The following is a 19,036-nucleotide window of genomic DNA, read 5'->3' as shown; positions in this document are numbered from 1 at the left end:
GGCCTGGATCAGGAGTTGTGCAGAATGCTCCGTAAGGAATGAGTTTATCTTTATGATATTGTATAACGCAAATCGGCATGATTGCGCTCTCCTTGAAATGTAATCATGAAGAATATTTTGTCATCAAAGACTACACTGAGGTTTCTGACAGTTTTGGAGGAGTAATGGTTGTATTGCCCAGTTGAATGGAGATGTCATGCTGTATACTGGGTTGTGCAGGAAAAATATTTCTTTCTAGTCAAGTAATATTTTTACATTTACAGTGTGAAGCTTATATCAGATATTTACAGCTTATAGTATCTGCAGATGTTTAAACAGTGACTGCAGGAGGCACAATGATATTACACACTGCCCGTAAATAGTCTCCTGGCATGATGGTGGCATTGTAGATTATTAAGGTGCTTTACAATATAGAGCAGATGTTTGTGTTTTGGTTTGGGGTGTAGTGAATGTTGTGGGATATGTGTGGGGATTTATCAGTTCTGGCTGTTCAGGAGTCTGATGGACTACGGAAAGAAACTGTCTCTCAGTCGGCTCGTACAGGACCAGATGCTGCGGAGATGTCTGCCTGAGGGCAGCAGATCCATTTGACGAGTGGCTGGTGTCGCTCATGATCTTTCTGGCTTTCCTCGCATACCGCCTGGTGTAGATGTCCTGGAGGAAGGGAAGCTCACCTACTACAATGTGGCGGGCAGTTCACACAACTCTCTGCAGAGCTTTATGGCTGACGACAATGACATTGGAGCTGTGTGTGGCTGTACTAAAACTAATGCTATTTAATGATTCATGTTCTGGCTTCAAACAGTGGTTTAAATAAATATAATTTGATGTAACAAAGATCCTATTAGAAGGTTTGGGGCTTCAGGCCTTGATAGTCACTGAAGTTTCATGAATCCCTCACAGTCCAAGAGCCTTGTGTTGGAGGTAATAGGTGAAGGGCCCATGAATTTAAAAATCAATAAACATCGGTGGCTTTTCTCTAACATCCTGGATTGTTGAGCCTTATAGCCCAGGGCTCACCTTCATGACTTGTGTATGTATATTTATCAGTGATTGTTTACAGCAAAAATCTTCATTACTCTTCAAAATCAAAGTGCAGTGAAATTAGACATCAAAACATGAGCCACAGTGAAGATTCATCAACATTTACTGATGCTTTGATTGACAGATCTGTGACTGACATCTAGTGGATAAATAAAGCATTACAATATTACATGACCTGAGATGCTGCTGTATGAATGTTATATTCTGTAGTTATTAAGGGTGTCACGATTTTGATTTTAAATCTAAATCGATCGAAATTAAGTCACAACCTAGAACTTCGAATTAAAAAATGGGATCGCCGATGCTGCCACGCCCCCATGTCACGTCCGGTCGGCTTGCCAAGCGGGGGAAAATAAACTCTCAGAAGTGCCTTTAAAAACATCCATCCAGCGGAACGCGATTTATATTTTAAACACGAGGGATGTATTGCTACAACTCCTTGAAATGCATATCATAAACAGGGTTACTACCTAGTGATCTGCCTTCGGACAGAGTGCAAGAAGGAATTCTCTCTCTACAAGCTCTCTCGCGTAAAGTAAAGCCCACAAACCTCCATGTGAGGAAAAGCATGCAATGTGCATGTTAATGTGAAACTATAATAATAATAATAATAAAGGCATATAATTTTTTTGTCTTTAAAAAAATTCATTTAAAAATCGAGAATCGAATTGAATCGTGACATCAGAATCGAAAATGTAATCGAATCGAGGATTTGGAGAATCGCGATACCCCTAGTAGATATATTGATTGATTTAATGTAGACATGTTTTATATTCTGCAACAGATTTTATTTTTATTCAGGTTTTCAACAGATAATGTGATTTTAATTGATTTTTATTTTATTGGACGTTTGGTCTTTTTTGTTTAAATAAACTGAGTAGAAATGTACATTAAATATTTTAATTTCAATGTTCAATGTATTTCATATATTTATACAGAGATATATTCAGAGGTGTGAAGTAGTAAAGTATTTTTACTCACTACTCAACTATCTGTACTTTTATCAGTTTTACTCTCTTATATAAAAAACTTTACCACATTCTGATGCATAATATTGTACTTTTCACTGCAATATTATTTTTACCTTTAATACTTAAGTACAATAAATGTAGTACTCTCTTATTTATACTCGAGTAAATGTAATTAAGTACTAGATATTTAATGTCATTAAGTATTAAATGAAGTTCATTATGAACAGATAAAAAATGTATTTGAGTAAAGTAAAAATATTTGTGTACTTTACACCTCTGGATATCTCTGTGTTTGTATTAAAGTGTATGAGTGTGAAGTGATCTTATAGTTTCCTGTACATCTGCACACAACAGGATTTGATGCTGAATAGATACTGAAGTGTTTCATTTATTTGATGTAAATTTATCTTGACTCTTGCAGGTGTTTGTCTCCTCTGAACATGGAGGGAGGAGCGTCGTTCATCAGCGCTGACGTTCTGCTGATATATATGGAGAAAATCAAAAATATCTCTTCTGATTTGTCACTCAAGTTGTTTGATGATTTCCTTTCTTATTTCTAATAAGGTAACAGAGAGCGTGATTGGTCTCTCTCTCTCTCTCTCTCTCTCTCTTTACATTGACTTCTCATTATTCTCTATCAGTCTGTGTGTACAGAAGAGGATTATGGAGATCGGTCTCACACTCATTTTACTCTCCTCTGTAGTAATGATCATTACTGCTGGTAAGTACACACTTGCGGTGCAAAAATAGATTTGATATATATATTACTTTATTATAATGTGTTTGGTTTTTTTTAGCTTTTTCATGTTTGTTCTCCTTTGCATCTGTCTCTTAGCCTATGTTTCAGATTTTAATGTGAGGTTGGTGAAGGGTGGCAGTCGTTGTTCTGGTAGAGTTGAGGTTCTTCATGATGGTCAGTGGGGAACAGTGTCTGGTGATAATTGGGATCTGACAGATGCTGCAGTGGTGTGTAGAGAGCTGGGCTGTGGAGAGGCTGTAGAGGCTCTGGGTGGGGGTAAATTTGGAAGAGGATCAGGACCAATCACAATGTTTGATGTGAGTTGTAGTGGATCAGAGTACTCACTGAAGAACTGTAAAACAGACGAAACGTTTTCTCAGTATATTTCTCGTTCTGGTGGTGCTAGTGTGAGCTGCTCAGGTGAGCTTCTCTTAATATTTTCCTGTTAATTCATGACTAATAACAACATCATTCGGTCACAGGATATACAAATGAAAATAGTTTGAATAGCTGATAATTAGATCATTATATTTTAGTGTAGATTTGTATCTTGGATACAAAGTGCAAAGTCCATTGCAAGTCTATACAATGAATTTGAAGTTAATATATTATCCAACATTATGAGTGACATCTATGTGATATATATACAGTATTGTTCAAAATAATAGCAGTACAATGTGACTAACCAGAATAATCAAGGTTTTTAGTATATTTTTTATTGCTACGTGGCAAACAAGTTACCAGTAGGTTCAGTAGATTCTCAGAAAACAAACAAGACCCAGCATTCATGGTGTGCGCGCTCTTGAGGCTGTGCAGTTGGGCAGTTGGTTGAAGGGGGTGTGTTCAAAAAAATAGCAGTGTCTACCTTTGACTGTACAAAACTATTTTGTACAAACATTTTTTATTTAGCAATCCTGTGAATCACTAAACTAATATTTAGTTGTATGACCACAGTTTTTTAAAACTGCTTGACATCTGTGTGGCATGGAGTCAACCAACTTGCACCTCTCAGCTGTTATTCCACTCCATGATTCTTTAACAACATTCCACAATTCATTCACATTTCTTGGTTTTGCTTCAGAAACCGCATTTTTGATATCACCCCACAAGTTCTCAATTGGATTAAGGTCTGGAGATTGGGCTGGCCACTCCATAACATTAATTTTGTTGGTTTGGAACGAAGACTTTGCCCGTTTACTAGTGTGTTTTGGGTCATTGTCTTGTTGAAACAACCATTTCAAGGGCATGTCCTCTTCAGCATAGGGCAACATGACCTCTTCAAGTATTTTAACATATGCAAACTGATCCATGATCCCTGGTATGCGATAAATAGGCCCAACACCATAGTAGGAGAAACATGCCCATATCATGATGCTTGCACCTCCATGCTTCACTGTCTTCACTGTGTAATGTGGCTTGAATTCAGAGTTTGGGGGTCGTCTCAAAAACTGCCTGTGGACCTTGGACCCAAAAAGAACAATTTTACTCTCATCAGTCCACAAAATGTTCCTCCATTTCTCTTTAGGCCAGTTGATGTGTTCTTTGGCAAATTGTAACCTCTTCTGCACATGCCTTTTTTTAACAGAGGGACTTTGCGGTGGATTCTAACTCCAGACTGTCTTTGATCATCCTGGAGGTGATCATTGGCTGAGCCTTTGCCATTCTGGTTATTCTTCTATCCATTTTGATGGTTGTCTTCCGTTTTCTTCCACGTCTCTCTGGTTGTTCTCTGTATTTTAAGGCATTGGAGATCATTTTAGCTGAACAGCCTATCATTTTTTGCACCTCTTTATAGGTTTTCCTAGGGATGGCTGACGCGAAACAGTCGTTCCGAAGCTTTGCGAGATCCCGAAGCGCAGATGTGTCGAAACACTGATCCGAAGCGTGATTCAAAACACCCATGTCACGTGACTATGACCAAATGAAGCCTCGAAGTGTTTCACTAAGTGTTTCATCAGGTGTGGTCTGCCGAATCAGCCTTGGCACGGTCGGGAACAGACAACACCATCGCACATCTGTATAAAAGTGAAATAAACGCATATTGACCTTGTGGGTTTTTGTGAGAGGAGTTTTTTAAAGGCTGGAGAAATTATCTGTAAAAAAAGAAGTAGGCTAATTCCTTCCACACACAGCAGATATTTATATGTGACATGGTGGCTTGATATATTTTATTAATTTCTTATTGTTTTATGTGGTATTTATTTATTTATTTAATAGACCATCTCACAGTTATTGACAATAATGAGCCTAAAAGCTCATGTAGTTGTCAAACAGATGTTAAAACAACAACAAAAAATATGTAACTTCATTGTGACAACGGTAATAATAACGCATTTTCCGGGGTTCGATCCAAGGGTTTTTTGCATGAGAGTCGAGGACACTATCCACTCTCCCACCTGATCACTTGTGTTAATCAATCAACAGGTGGGATACAATTTGTCAGCGCTCGTCTTTAACCTTGTCAAGGCTGCTCTATGGTAATACGTGCGATTGACCACTAGATGTCACTGTGGAGGCGGTTTCGAACCATGTTTCGAAGCCTCGACACAATTGATTCAACTGTTTCAGTGTTTCACGAAGCCTCGCTCTGCCCATCACTAGGTTTTCCCCTCTCCAATCAACTTTTTAATTAAAGTACGCTGTTCTTCTGAACAATGTCTTGAACGACCCATTTTCCTCAGCTTTCAAATGCATGTTCAACAAGTGTTGGCTTCATCCTTAAATAGGGGCCACCTGATTCACACCTGTTTCTTCACAAAATTGATGACCTCAGTGATTGAATGCCACACTGCTATTTTTTTTAACACACCCCTTTCAACTAATTCAACTAATTGCCCAATTGCACAGCCTTAAGAGCGTGCATATCATGAATGCTGGGTCTTTTTTGTTTTCTGAGAATCTACTGAACCTACTGGTAACTTCTTTGCCACGTAGCAGTAAAAAAATACTAAAAACCTTGATTATTCTGGTTAGTCACATTGTACTGCTATTATTTTGAACAATACTGTATATAATGCATGAAATAGTATAAAATTTTTCATTTTCATCTATAATTAAAAAGCATGTCATGGAGTTCCCAAACTTGCCTTTGGGTTTCACTCATATTCTACAAGATTTCAGGTTCTTTCTGTGAAAAACTGGATTTAATTGTGATCTAATATTTTGTCTATATAATCAGGTGATAAAAACTACAGCAGTGCAAGTCTTGTTGCTGGGTCTCACTTGTGCTCTGGAAGAGTCGAGATGTATTTTGGAGGAAGATGGGGCACAGTGTGTGATGCTGTGTTTGATGATCAGGATGCAGAGGTTGTGTGTAGAGAGCTGAACTGTGGGGTTCCTGTACAGCTGCTGGGTGCAGATACTTTTGGTAAAGGAGAGGGGCAGGTGTGGACACAAGAGATTCAATGTAGAGGAGATGAATCAAACATTCAATCATGTTCATCATCATCTACTATAAATAAAGTAACCTGCTCTCATGACAATGATGTGGGACTCACATGTTCTGGTAAATATCATGCTGAAGTATAATATACATTTAAAATAAAACTAATATTCATTTAAGCATACTGTCTTCTGAGAATATGTGTTTTGAATTCAGTTCTCTGTCCAGGTTACTCTGACCTCAGACTGGTGAACGGCTCTGATATCTGTTCTGGTCGAGTTGAGCGTCAGTATTTCAGTAAATGGGGCTCAGTGTGTGATGAGTGCATGAATATGAGAGCTGCCAATGTTCTCTGTAGAGAGCTGAATTGTGGGATTGCTGTGTCTGTTGTGGGAGTGGACTGGTTTGGAGAGGGATCTGGTGAAATCTGGGCTGATGTGTTTGATTGTCAGGGGAATGAAACAAAACTCTCAGAATGTTCAATCTCTTCATGGAGTCGAGCTGAATCCTCTCATAAACAAGATGTTGGAGTCATTTGTTCTAGTGAGTGAACTTCACTCTGTCATTAACATGAAGTTACTGTAATGTGATCATAATCAATCTGAAAATGTCAAATCCTTTCTCCAGATTCCTCTCTGTCTCTTCATGATGGTCGAGTGAGGTTGTCTGGAGAGAGAGAGTGTGAGGGTGAGGTGGAAGTTTACATTCATCAGGTTTGGAGGAGAGTTCTGCTGGACTCCTGGAGTCTCACTGAATCCTCTGTGGTCTGCAGACAGCTGGGCTGTGGCTCTGTGCTGAACTTCACTAACTCCTCTTCATCCAGTGATGAACACAGTTATGAGTGTGTGATGGGCTTCCAGTGCTCTGGGACTGAAGATCATCTGAGGAACTGCAGCTCTCCACAAACTCTCAACTGCAGCGCAACACAACAGCTGACAATCACCTGCCTTGGTCAGAATCACAATATCTATCCATATGATCATCATTAAAATGGGTTTACATGGTTAACTATTTGTCTGATCTTAGGTCAGAGGTCCATCAGGTTGGTGGGTTCTGGTGGAGATTGTGCAGGAAGGCTGGAGGTTTTTCACAAAGGCTCATGGGGTACAGTGTGTGATGACTTCTGGGATATTAAAGATGCTCATGTGGTGTGCAGACAGCTGCAGTGTGGAGTGGCTCTCAGTAATCAGCCAGTACCAGCCTGGTTTGGTCCTGGTTCTGGACCCATATGGCTGGATGATGTGAACTGTGAGGGGAATGAGACGTCACTGTGGAGCTGCTCTTCACGGGTCTGGGGAGATCATGACTGTAAACACAAGGAGGATGTAGGAGTCGTGTGCTCAGGTAAACAGAAAGCTGCAGTTATGAAGTGATTGTGGTTAAATATATTTAAATGTTTTGATCAGATACATTAATTGTAAAATGTTTAATTAGCAAATTTAAAGTACTGACTGTGATTGATATAAGTTGTCTTTTCAATCTAGAGTTTAAAGAGTTCAGGTTAACTGAAGGTTGTGAAGGGAATGTGGAGGTTTTCTACAATGGATCTTGGGGTAATGTTTGCTACAATCAGATGAACAGAGACACAGCGAGTCTGATCTGTCAAGAGCTGAACTGTGGAAGATCTGCCAGTGAACCCAATTATTCAGATGGACTGAGGTCTCAGAATTGGTTGGATTACTTTAAATGTCGATCACATGACTCCACTATATGGCAGTGTCCATCTTCAGCTTGGGGACAGGATTACTATAGTAGAGATGAAGTGGCCAACATTATCTGCTCTGGTGAGATAAAATTAAAATAACAGTCTTATGATATTTCTAAGTATTTTGGGTACAGTTTGTATGTATTATCTAAAGGGTTTTTAAGAGTACATTGCTGAAATTTAAAAAAATATATATATTTGACATTTTCTCATGTTATGATTTCAGATAAAGGGATTAATGAAGTTCCTCGGAGTCGTCTGTCATGTTCTACATCACCATCTCCTCATCAGAGACAATGTTCAAGTATGTTTATACCACAGGGCTGTTGAATGCTTTATTTTGATTGGCTGAGAAATGTTCCATGGATGTTGATTATTTTTCTGTAACCGCACACCTAACCTGTCAAAATGTCTTAAAAAAAGGCACCAGAGCAATGTTTGTGGTGACCAAGGTATAAGTGGAATAACTGACTTCGCGTTGTGCCGCATTACCACCTTAGGTGTGCATTATTTTTAAATAATTTAACGGCCCGTTGTCAATTATTCCTTACATATAAAACAATTACATCTGTATAAAATTGTATAAAGACATGTTCCATCTATGTGTACTCAACCATTTAAATCACAGTTTGTGTTTGAGTGTGTTGTTGTAAATGTTGTTTGATGTGTGTGATGTAGATCATCTTCCTCTCAGACTGAGTGGAGGGAAGGGTTTGTGTTCGGGGAGACTGGAGGTTTATCATAACTCTGTGTGGGGTTCAGTCTGTGATGATCTGTGGGACATCAGAGATGCTCAGGTGGTCTGCAGGCAGCTGGGTTGTGGAGCAGCATTGAGTGTTGATGGGAATGAAGCGTTTGGTGCTGGTGAAGGTGTTGTGTGGATGAACAGAGTCGAGTGCAGAGGGACTGAGATTCACCTGTGGGACTGTCCTCATGTCCTGAAAAATCACACTGACTGCTCACACAAAGAACAAGTTACACTCATCTGTGCAAGTGAGAGAGAAAACAATGAGAGATCAATTCATTGTAATTAACAGTTTCTTTAATATGTGTGTTTTTCTTATTTTACAGACTTGTCAGTGTCTACAACTCCTGCCACAACAACAACAACATCAGCTTCTCCTTCAGTTTCTCAGACAAACAGGAGATCAGTGACTCCTCCACAAACTCCTCCTCTCTTCAATCCTCCAGTGGTTGTGATTGTACTGGGAGTTTTGCTCTTACTGCTCTTAGTGCCGCTGCTGATACTGATTCAACACAACAGAGAGATGAGGAGAGGTACAGAGATCCACACATCACATACAAGTACACATCTGACATATTGAACTACATCAACATCAATCTCACTACAGTCTTGTTCAGTGTATCATCAGTCATGTGTTGTGTTTGTGTGTCTACACTCACAGCTCTCTCTAAGAGGAGACACAGGACTCAGACTGAAGCAGTTTATGAAGAGATTGATCACAGACACACAAACACACACAAACACTTCACTCAGAGAGGTGAGACTTCTGTCTTATTCAATCAAATCAGATGTAGAAATATTAAAGTCAGTCTGATGTTTGTGAGTTGAGATGATGTTCGTCTATTATTAGTCCTGTTAAACCTCCGGCTTCAAACCACACAATTCCTCCACAGAGCTGCAGGTGTGTGTGTGTGTGTGTGTGTGTGTGATTATTTTTGGAGGTTAATGGGGAGGGGGGTTCATATGCTTGTAAGTTTATATGCAGGTGTGTGTGCGCTTCTTCCTGTCTGTTTGTCTTGAATCCGGTGAGAGATGAGTTCATGTCAGGATACAGGTGTGTGTTTGCAGAATGAAGTTAACTTATATTTTTAATGTCTAAATAATGTTTTAATATAAATCTAGATAAAATAGGTTGATGTGATATTATTGTGCTCTGAGATGTAAATGTAGGTTGAGGTTGTTTGTAATGATCAACATGTTTCTGAATCTTCTGCTTCACTTTAACAGCGAGTCTCATCTCTGAAGAACAGCATTCTGGATATGAAGATGCTGATGAGCTTCTCTCAGGTTAGACTGAATATTTAGGTTTTGACTCAAATTAAGACAAATTATTTGATAATCCTTGACAAACTTAACAAATATACACATTACAATTCACAACTAAAGTGTCTAAGTCTCTTTATAGCAAAAGACTACAAGATTGAATATTATGATGATGTCTCCAATGGCAGTGACCTGAAAGGTTTGTGACTTTATTGACTGATCAGACTTCATGGTGTCATAATGTACAAACAGACATTTTGTATTTTGTCTTCAAACATGTTTTGTGTTGATGTAGAAGAGATGGTGAATAAAGTCCCAGCAGAATACTATGATGATGTCATCACTGATGGACTAAAAGCAGACAGTGAGACAGGTGCACTTCTGTTATTCTGTATTAAGATGAAATATAAGATCTGTACATGAAGAGAAAATATACTTTATATCTCTATGGGTGTGATGACGTGTGTCTCATGTTATATTTGTAGAAGACACACTTGAGAAGTATGATGATGTCATCCCCACAGGACAAAACTCTGATCTTCAAAAAGGTGATTTTACTTCATTTCTAGGCTGTTTTTGTAACGTAACATCTATTTAAAGTGACGCTCAGTACAGATATAATGTAGGTTTACTGACTCTTTGTCATTCTGATGGGATTTGTTGTTTATCTCTTATGTATGTGAACACAACAGAGAGTTATGATGATGTCATCATCAATGGACAGAACTTTCAAGGTGTAATAGGTGAGTTACACAGAAGTGCACATTTATCAAGCAGTACATCTAAGTTTCTTATGTATGTCTATTATAGCATTAATTCAGTCATTGTGACTTTATCAGCTGTTATCAGTGAGTGTCAGAAAGAGAAATGTGTCTATGACATGAGACATGATGTATTACAAATCACAATATGAGTTGTTTGTCATGTGACTTCATCAGAGAGAGTTCAGGAGGAGTATGATGATGTGAAGAATGACAGTGAAGATGTGACAAACCTGTTAGGTATGTTATTAACCTCTAGATCTTATTTAAAGATTTATATTATAAAATATATTATCTGCTTAAATAGTTCAGTTTCAAATCTTCATACAATTAACAAAAGAATATGAATGTGCTTTTGTTTTACACAACAGATTATGATGATGTGGGGGAGGAGCCAAACAAAGTGGGAGGGACTGTGTGACTCAATAACCACACCCACTGTCTCATGTCATGAAATCATATTACAGCTTAAAATCATATAAGTGATCAAATTTTGCTACTAAAGCTACAGTGCCTGATGTTTTATTGATATTTCAAATAGTTTTTTATTGAATATCACATGCTTTGCTTTTATAGAGAAGTTACAAATGTACTTTATTTTTTATGTCTGGTTGGACAAGAGTATAAATAAAATATCAGAGAGCATCATACTGTACACAAATGTGGTTTTATTTAAACGGCCGTCTAAACAGCACAGTTTCTTGTGTGAAGGTGCATTTCAACATCACAATGTTTTAAACAATTTAAAGCTGAGGGTTTTGAGTCTTACTGCTATTGAATGATTTGTGTTGAGTTTGGATCTTCTGCAGTAACAGATTCATCTGTAGATTGAGCTCGAGTTCACTCTTCTTGGAGTTTTGTCTTGAATTCCTGCAGGTAAAATAAATCAAACATCAGTGATTTGTGTCTGACATAAAAGATTCATCATAAAATTAAAGGATTGAGAAAACTACAGAAAACAAATAACACAACTTCATCTTAATAACATGTGTATTTCTGTGTAGTTGTGTGATGAATCTGTCTGTGTGTTGTTATAATGTAATATATTTGTTATATCACACATCTACTGGATGTTATCATGGTCAGTTTCTTCTCTCCTCAACTCTCTTTATCCTCTCAGCTCCTCCTTTATCTTCTCATTATCTTCTGTGTGTTCATTCAATAAAGCTACACAACAATAAAACACAAAACACAATTTTAAAATAATACAAATGAAAAACAGATGATAATAAACAGTCATAATTTTGTGAGGTTTATCTTTCAGATTGTGTTGTGATTTCTGCTTCATGACATGAATGAGTTTGGTCAGCAGAGATGTCAGGTGTTGTGTTTGAGTTTCTTCTCTTCATCCACTGCTCTCTCTTTCCATCTCTTCTTCTTTCTCTCCTCTTCTTCTTCTTCATCTAATCGTTTCTTTTCAGTCAGGTAAAGATGTTTCAGATGATTGTGATTTTCCTCCTCTAACTGAACTGTTGACTGTTACAAATCCGTCTTTTCTTGTAAAGTAGTTTGTCATATTCATGTTTTATCTCTTCGTCTTGTAAAGTAAATCTCCTGAGGAAATATGAGACAGATATTAGAGAAGATTTAAGCAGAACTGATTCAAATACACTCGTTTCTGTTAACAACATTGAACAAGGCATATTTTTCGTTTATCAGCTGTGTTTGTTTGTATATAAAGTTTAACAAACCAAAAAAACTGCAAGGTACTCTCTTAAAAAAGTAAAAAAAAACTTAGTGATTTGGATTGGTCATAATAAACCTAATTAAAAACTTCGGACATGGTAAATCCAACGCGTTTTGATGAACAAGCCTTCGTCAAGGAGTAAACACATATCAAAAAACAGGAAGAGATTGTTTTTAATGTGTTTACTCCCTGACGAAGGCTTGGAGCCAAAGTGCTTCACATAAAGGAGAAAATAAATACAACGTACAGAAAACTAATTATAATAAAATGTATAATGCATTGGTCTAAACATTTGAGATCACATATCATATAATTAAACACGGTCTATATTGTATTAATTATTATTTTAACAAATTGTGTTAGATTTAGTATATAAGTTAATTTTTACACTGATTTATTAAGGCAAATAAACTGACAGAGAGTTAGCGGTAATATCATGGCATTTACAGTTCAGTGTTAGAGGAAGTCTAGTTAAGCAACAACTGATGCTTAGCCTGGCAGTTAGCCTGCTCCAGACCAGGCTAGTTTCCAAGTATAAGTTGCCATAGTACCTAAGTTCCAAGTTTTCCAAGTTTGCTTAATGGAACCGAATCGATTGACAATAAGTCTGGCTTATTTCGTAATCTTGTTTTATGGAACAGCCCTCTGATATTAATGTTTTTAGTATTTGAAGCACAAAAACAAGCGTTCGTCTACCCACCCTCTTTAACTATTATCAGAAACATCTTTGAACATTATATGATGAATCCTCATATGCAGCATCACTTTAAACACGTTTTCTTTTATCAGACGTTCAGTTTAACTACATTTTTAAAGAATCGTGTAAGATTTACCTCAGTTGTGCTCCCACAACAACAACAGAGCCGTTTGACGAGTAAAGGACCACTAATGATGACGTAAGAATGACTTCAGGCATTAATAATCAAAATTAAACATCGATTTGACTCCTCACGTCTTAAATTCACAATATATGTCAACAATCAATGACTTCGCTTCAAAAACACAACATTTTCCTATATTCTGTTTTAATAAACAGTTATATTTAAACACACAGTGGTCTTTGACGCGCGCGTGATGTTTGGAGCGCGCTCATGTGTGAGATCAGAGGAGTGTTTGCTGTTGTTTCAGTCATGACCGCATGGTGGCAGTAGAAGATAAATCAATCTCACACTGATTAACGTTACTTAAAATGTTTTAGATGTTATAAAAGTAATATCGGTCGCATATGAGTGTGTTATGGCTCTCTGTCGGATTGTCTGTGATTAGGACAGAAGCACGAGTGCAGTATCAGAGGTCGATGAGTTTGACCATGTAGTCAAACAGGTAAGATGTTAAAATAATATTGAGGTGATTGTGGTGAGATTTGTATCCTCGTGCATCGTGCAATTATTATAGTAAAGTGAGCCCCTGTGTTTTCTTCTGGATTTAGGAAATTGAGTTAAAACACAAAGTCTGAGGAAGGTTGTGAGTATTGTAGGTCAGTGTTGTGTTCAGTGAGAATAATTTGACCTCAAAATAAAAGTGCAGTGAAATCAGACTTTAATTTTTACATTGGGAACAAAGTCAAAACATAAACTAAAGCACAGTGAAGATTCTTCATGTATGACAACATTTACTGATGATTTGATTGACAGTTCTGCCATCTAGTGGATAAATGAAGTATTACATTATTAAATGCTGTAAGTACTGCATATTGAGAATTATATATTCAGTAGATGTATTAAATTGTTTATTTATTAAATGTACAAATGTTTTTATTAGGACTTGTTGTATTTATAGATTTAGCAATAGATATTTATTATATATTGATATGATAATTTATAGGTAATTTTTAAACTGTATATGTTTATGTGCTCTATTTATTTATTTACTTAAAGGACAGATTTTAACTGTGATGTAACCAAATAATGTTTAGTTTTAAATGTGCAATAACTTTTAGTTAATAACTTCATATGCAGATTTATTAAATAGAATTTATTGCACATTTAAAACTAAACATTATGTGGTTACATTAACGTTAAAATCTGTCTATCTGTCTTAAAAAATACAAGAAGGATGTAGGAGTTGTGTGCTCAGGTAAGAAGTACCATGACATGAATGGATTTTTAAAGATGTTTACATTTAGGCATTTAGCAGATGCTTTTATTCAAAGTGACTTGCAAAGATAAGGAAACAATAAAGTGATTTGTCATAGGGAGTGCTTATACCAAGTCACAAGCTTTCACTATTCCAGAACAATACGTGTTAAGAGAAAGTATTTTTAGAAGAGATAAGTTTTTGTTGTTTTTTTTAAATGTAGCAAGAGATCTGGCTGACTGGACTCCTATAGGAATATCCTTCCACCAGCAGGGAGTAATAAAGGAAAATGAGGGGGAACGTGATTTTGTGCCCTTTTGTGAAGTTATGACAAAGCGCCGGTCATTTGCTGAACGTAACGTTTTGGATGGGGTGTAGGAATGCAGGAAAGTGTGAAAGTATGCCGGTGCAGTGCCAGTGAAAGTTCTGTAGGTGAGCAGTAGTGACTTCCTTCCTGACATGCACTTCAATTGGTAGCCAATGGAGAGAGATGAAGAGCAGCGTCACATGAGACCTTTTAGGCTTTTGGAAGATGAACCAATTGGAGTGGTTTGATAGGCTGTGCAGGAAGGCCAGCAAGAAGAGCCTTACAGTAGTCCAGCCTGGAGATTATGAGGGCCTGGATCAGGAGTTGTGCAGCATGCTCCATAAGGAATGAGTTTATCTTTCTGATATTGTATAACGCAAAACGGCATGATCGCGCTGTCTTTGCTATGTAATCAGTGAAGGATATTTTGTCATCAAAGACTACACTGAGGTTTCTGGCAGTTTTGGAGGAGTAATGGTTGTGTTGCCCAGTTGAATGGAGATGTCATGCTGTATACTGGGTGTGCAGGAAAAACATTTCTTTCTAGTAAAGTAAAATTTTTACATTTACAGTATGTAGCTTATATCAGATGTTTACAGCTTATAGTATCTGCAGTTGTTTAAGCAGTGACTGCAGGAGGCGCAATGATATTACCCACAGCCCGTAAATAGTCCCCTGGCCTGATGGTGGCATTGTAGATTATTATATTAAGGTGCTTTACAATATAGTCCAGATGTTTGTGTTTTGGTTTGGGGTGTAGTGAATGTTGTGGGATATGTGTGGGGATTTATCAGTTCTGGCTGTTCAGGAGTCACAACGACTACGGAAAGAAACTGTCTCTCAGTCGGCTCGTACAGGACCAGATGCTGCGGAGATGTCTGCCTGAGGGCAGCAGATCCGTTTGATGGGTGTCTGCTGTAGCTCATGATCTTTCTGGCTTTCCTCACACACCACCTGGTGTAGATGTCCTGGAGGAAGGGAAGCTCACCTCTTACAATGTGGTGGGGAGTTCACACAACTCTCTGCAGAGCTTTATGGCTGCCTGCAGTGTTGTTCTCGAACCAGTCAGTGATGTAGCCGGTCAAGATGATCTTTACAGTGCAGATGTTGAATGATCTGTGGATGTCTGACCTCATCACAAACTTCCTCAGCCACCTCTGGAAGAAGAGGCGTTGGTGTGCCTTCATCTCACTGCATCTGTGTGAGCCGACCATGTGAGATCGATGTGGACGCTGAGGAACCTGTTTCCCATCCATGAAAATGGTACGTTCTGTGCTCCGTCTCCTAAAATCAATGACTAGCTCTTTGGTTTTGTCAATGTTTAGTTAGAGGTGGTTATCCTGGCATCATTTTGTCAGAGTGTGCACCTCCTCTGTGTTTCATTGTTGTTTGTGATCCTAAAACCATTGTGTCATCTGCAAATTTGACTGTGACGTTGGAGCTGTGTGTGGCTGTACAATTGTTATACTAAAACTAATGCTATTTAATAATTCTTGTTCAGGCTTCAAGCAGTGGTTCAAATAAATTTAATTTGATGTAACAAAGAAGCTTTGGGGCCTTCAGGGCTCGATAGTAACTGAAGTTTCAAGAAGCCCTCACAGTTCAAGAGCCTTGTTTTTAGATAATAGGTAAAGGGCCTATGAATTTAAAAATCAATAAACATTGGTGGGTTTTCTGTAACACCCTGGATTGTGAAGCCTTATAGCCAAGGGTGCCCCTTCAAAGCTTGTGTATTGATGTTTATCATTGATTGTTTACAGCAAAAATCTTCATCAAAAAATCTTCATCAAAATCAAAGTGCAGTAAAATCAGACATCATGAGCCACAGTGAAGATTCTTCAACATTTACTGATACTTTGATTGACAGATCTGTGACTGACATCTAGTGGATAAATAAAGCATTACAATATTACATGACCTGAGATGCTGCTGTATGAATGTTATATTTTGTAGATATATTGATTGATTTACTGATTGATTTAATGTAGACAAGTTTTATATTCTGCAACAGATTTTATTTTTATTCAGGTTTTACAACAGATAATGTGATTTTAATTTATTTTATTGGTCAATGTATTTAATAGTTTTATACAGAGATATATTAAGAGGTGTGAAGTAGTAAAGTATTTTTACTCACTACTCAACTATCTGTACTTTATCAGTTTTACTCTCTTGTATAAAAAACTTTTACTTCTCTACATTTCATAAATACAAGTTATTTTACCTTTAATACTTAAGTACAATAAATGTAGTACTATCTTATATATACTCTCAAGTAAAAGTAATTAAGTATTAAATGAAGTTTAATATGAAAACTATTGGAGTAAAACAAAAAGCACTCTGGTGAAAAACAGGTTTGAAATAAAATACTTGAGTAAAGTAAAAATATTTGAGTACTTTACACCTCTGGATATCTCTGTGTTTATATTAAAGTGTATGAGTGTGTTTGAAGTGATTATAAAGTTTCCTGTACATCTGCACACAACAGGATTTGATGCTGAATAGATACTGAAGTGTTTCATTTATTTGATGTAAATTTATCTTGACTCTTGCAGGTGTTTGTCTCCTCTGAACATGGAGGGAGGAGCGTCGTTCATCAGCGCTGACGTTCTGCTGATATATATGGAGAAAATCACAAATATCTCTTCTGATTTGTCACTCAAGTTGTTTGATGATTTCCTTTCTTATTTCTAATAAGGTAACAGAGAGCGTGATTGGTCTCTCTCTCTCTCTCTGTCTCTCTCTCTCTCTCTCTTTACATTGACTTCTCATTATTATCTATCAGTCTGTGTGTACAGTAGAGGATTATGGAGATCTGTCTCACACTCATTTTACTCTCCTCTGTAGTAATGATCATTACTGCTGGTAAGTGCACACTTGGTTCTGAAACAAATTTGACATTTTAAATAATTCATGCTGTTATTTATTTTTAAAGTGATGTTTTCTCGATCTGTATCAGATCTGAATGTGAGGTTGGTGAATGGTGACAGTCGTTGTGCTGGTAGAGTTGAGGTTCTTCATGATGGTCAGTGGGGAACAGTGTGTGGTGACAGCTGGGATCTGACAGATGCTTCAGTGGTGTGTAGAGAGCTGAGCTGTGGAGAGGCTGTAGATGCACCACAGTATGGTCGCTTTGGACAAGGATCAGGACAGATCTGGATGGATGAAGTGAGCTGTAGTGGATTAGAGTCCACACTGAAGAACTGTAGATCAAATAAGTGGGGTGATCATGACTGTCAGCATATTCACGATGCTGGTGTGATCTGCTCAGGTGAGCGTCTCTAAATATTATATTGTTATTAAATGAGAATTATTCATTGTATTTAATCAGAACTGTCATGAAGTATGATTGTATATTTCTGCATTTAGATTCAAAGTACAAAATCTATCCTTGTGTATTTTTATACAATGCATTTGAACTTGAAGTATTATCATTTATCATATGTTTTACATATACAGTGACAATAATATAATTTACCAAGAAACAGGCATTTATGCAGTTTTTAATTATTTATAAAAAAAAAAAGTCACACAGTCTGTTTACTTTAAGGTTCTTTTTGATAAGAACTTTGTATGATCTTGTCTTATCAAATCCAGTTATAATGTTCTGTACTGTTCACTTTGTCCATATAATCAGAAATCATAAACTATGGAAGGTTTGCAAGACTTGTTGATGGACCTCATCTGTGTTCTGGAAGAGTCGAGGTGCTTCGTGGGAACACCTGGATGTCAGTGTGTGATGCTGTGTTTGATGATCAGGATGCAGAGGTTGTGTGTAGAGAGCTGAATTGTGGGGTTCCTGTACAGCTGCTGGGTGCAGATACTTTTGGTAAAGGAGAGGGGCAGGTGTGGACACAAGAGATTCAATGTAGAGGAGACGAATCACTAAGTCGATTATGTTCATATGCTTCACATAAAGTAACCTGCTCCCATGACAATGATGTGGGACTCACATGTTCTGGTAAATACAAATTCTGAAACTATATAAATAAATCTAATATTAGTTTAAGCAAATCATATTGTTAATATTCAAAATGCAAAACTTTTAAAATTAAAAAAGTAATTTTGTATTTACATAAAATTCTTTGTTCCAATCAGTCTCTTGCTGGTTTTTCTGTATCAACAGTTCAGCGATGCTCCCCAACTTTAATACAAGAGCTGCAGCTCTACGACAACTATACTCTTAAAAATAAAGATGTTCAAGATTTGATAATATTATTAAAACTAAACAACATTAAGATTTGATATCAATTAAGATGAAGAGCACAGAGGAAAAATAGAAAGTGAAACTTATTATAGGTTAAGGTTTAGATGGACTTCAGCCTAATGATGATATTTCAGTAATTGATTAATTTC

The 19,036-nt window shown here is 37.2% G+C and overlaps 1 protein-coding gene and 2 long non-coding RNA genes across 3 annotated transcripts in view; 2 read left to right on the top strand and 1 right to left on the bottom strand.

Moving 5' to 3' along the window:
- The window catches only part of LOC129432121 (scavenger receptor cysteine-rich type 1 protein M160-like), a 33,860-nt gene that overhangs the window by 9,791 nt on the left and 5,033 nt on the right, over positions 1-19,036 (top strand). Inside the window, 10 exon segments of the mRNA XM_073869950.1 lie at positions 2,863-3,180; positions 5,957-6,259; positions 6,365-6,679; positions 6,764-7,087; positions 7,163-7,480; positions 7,621-7,996; positions 8,135-8,145; positions 8,520-8,834; positions 17,640-17,951; positions 18,318-18,641. Of these exon segments, the coding sequence (XP_073726051.1) occupies positions 2,863-3,180; positions 5,957-6,259; positions 6,365-6,679; positions 6,764-7,087; positions 7,163-7,480; positions 7,621-7,996; positions 8,135-8,145; positions 8,520-8,834; positions 17,640-17,951; positions 18,318-18,641 (2,916 nt within the window).
- On the top strand, positions 10,454-11,258 carry LOC141365046 (uncharacterized). Its single transcript, XR_012370334.1, has 3 exons — positions 10,454-10,592; positions 10,788-10,850; positions 10,982-11,258. It is a non-coding gene; the product is annotated as an uncharacterized lncRNA (long non-coding RNA).
- Positions 12,000-13,435, bottom strand: LOC141364879 (uncharacterized). The gene is made up of 2 exons (XR_012370310.1): positions 13,131-13,435; positions 12,000-12,164 (listed from the first exon to the last, which is right to left on the bottom strand). It is a non-coding gene; the product is annotated as an uncharacterized lncRNA (long non-coding RNA).

The sequence above is a fragment of the Misgurnus anguillicaudatus genome, chromosome 1 (assembly GCF_027580225.2).
Source record: "Misgurnus anguillicaudatus chromosome 1, ASM2758022v2, whole genome shotgun sequence".
Lineage (NCBI taxonomy): Eukaryota > Metazoa > Chordata > Actinopteri > Cypriniformes > Cobitidae > Misgurnus > Misgurnus anguillicaudatus.
The sequence above is the reverse complement of the archived record's forward strand: the minus strand, read 5'-3'. Positions and strand labels throughout refer to the sequence as shown.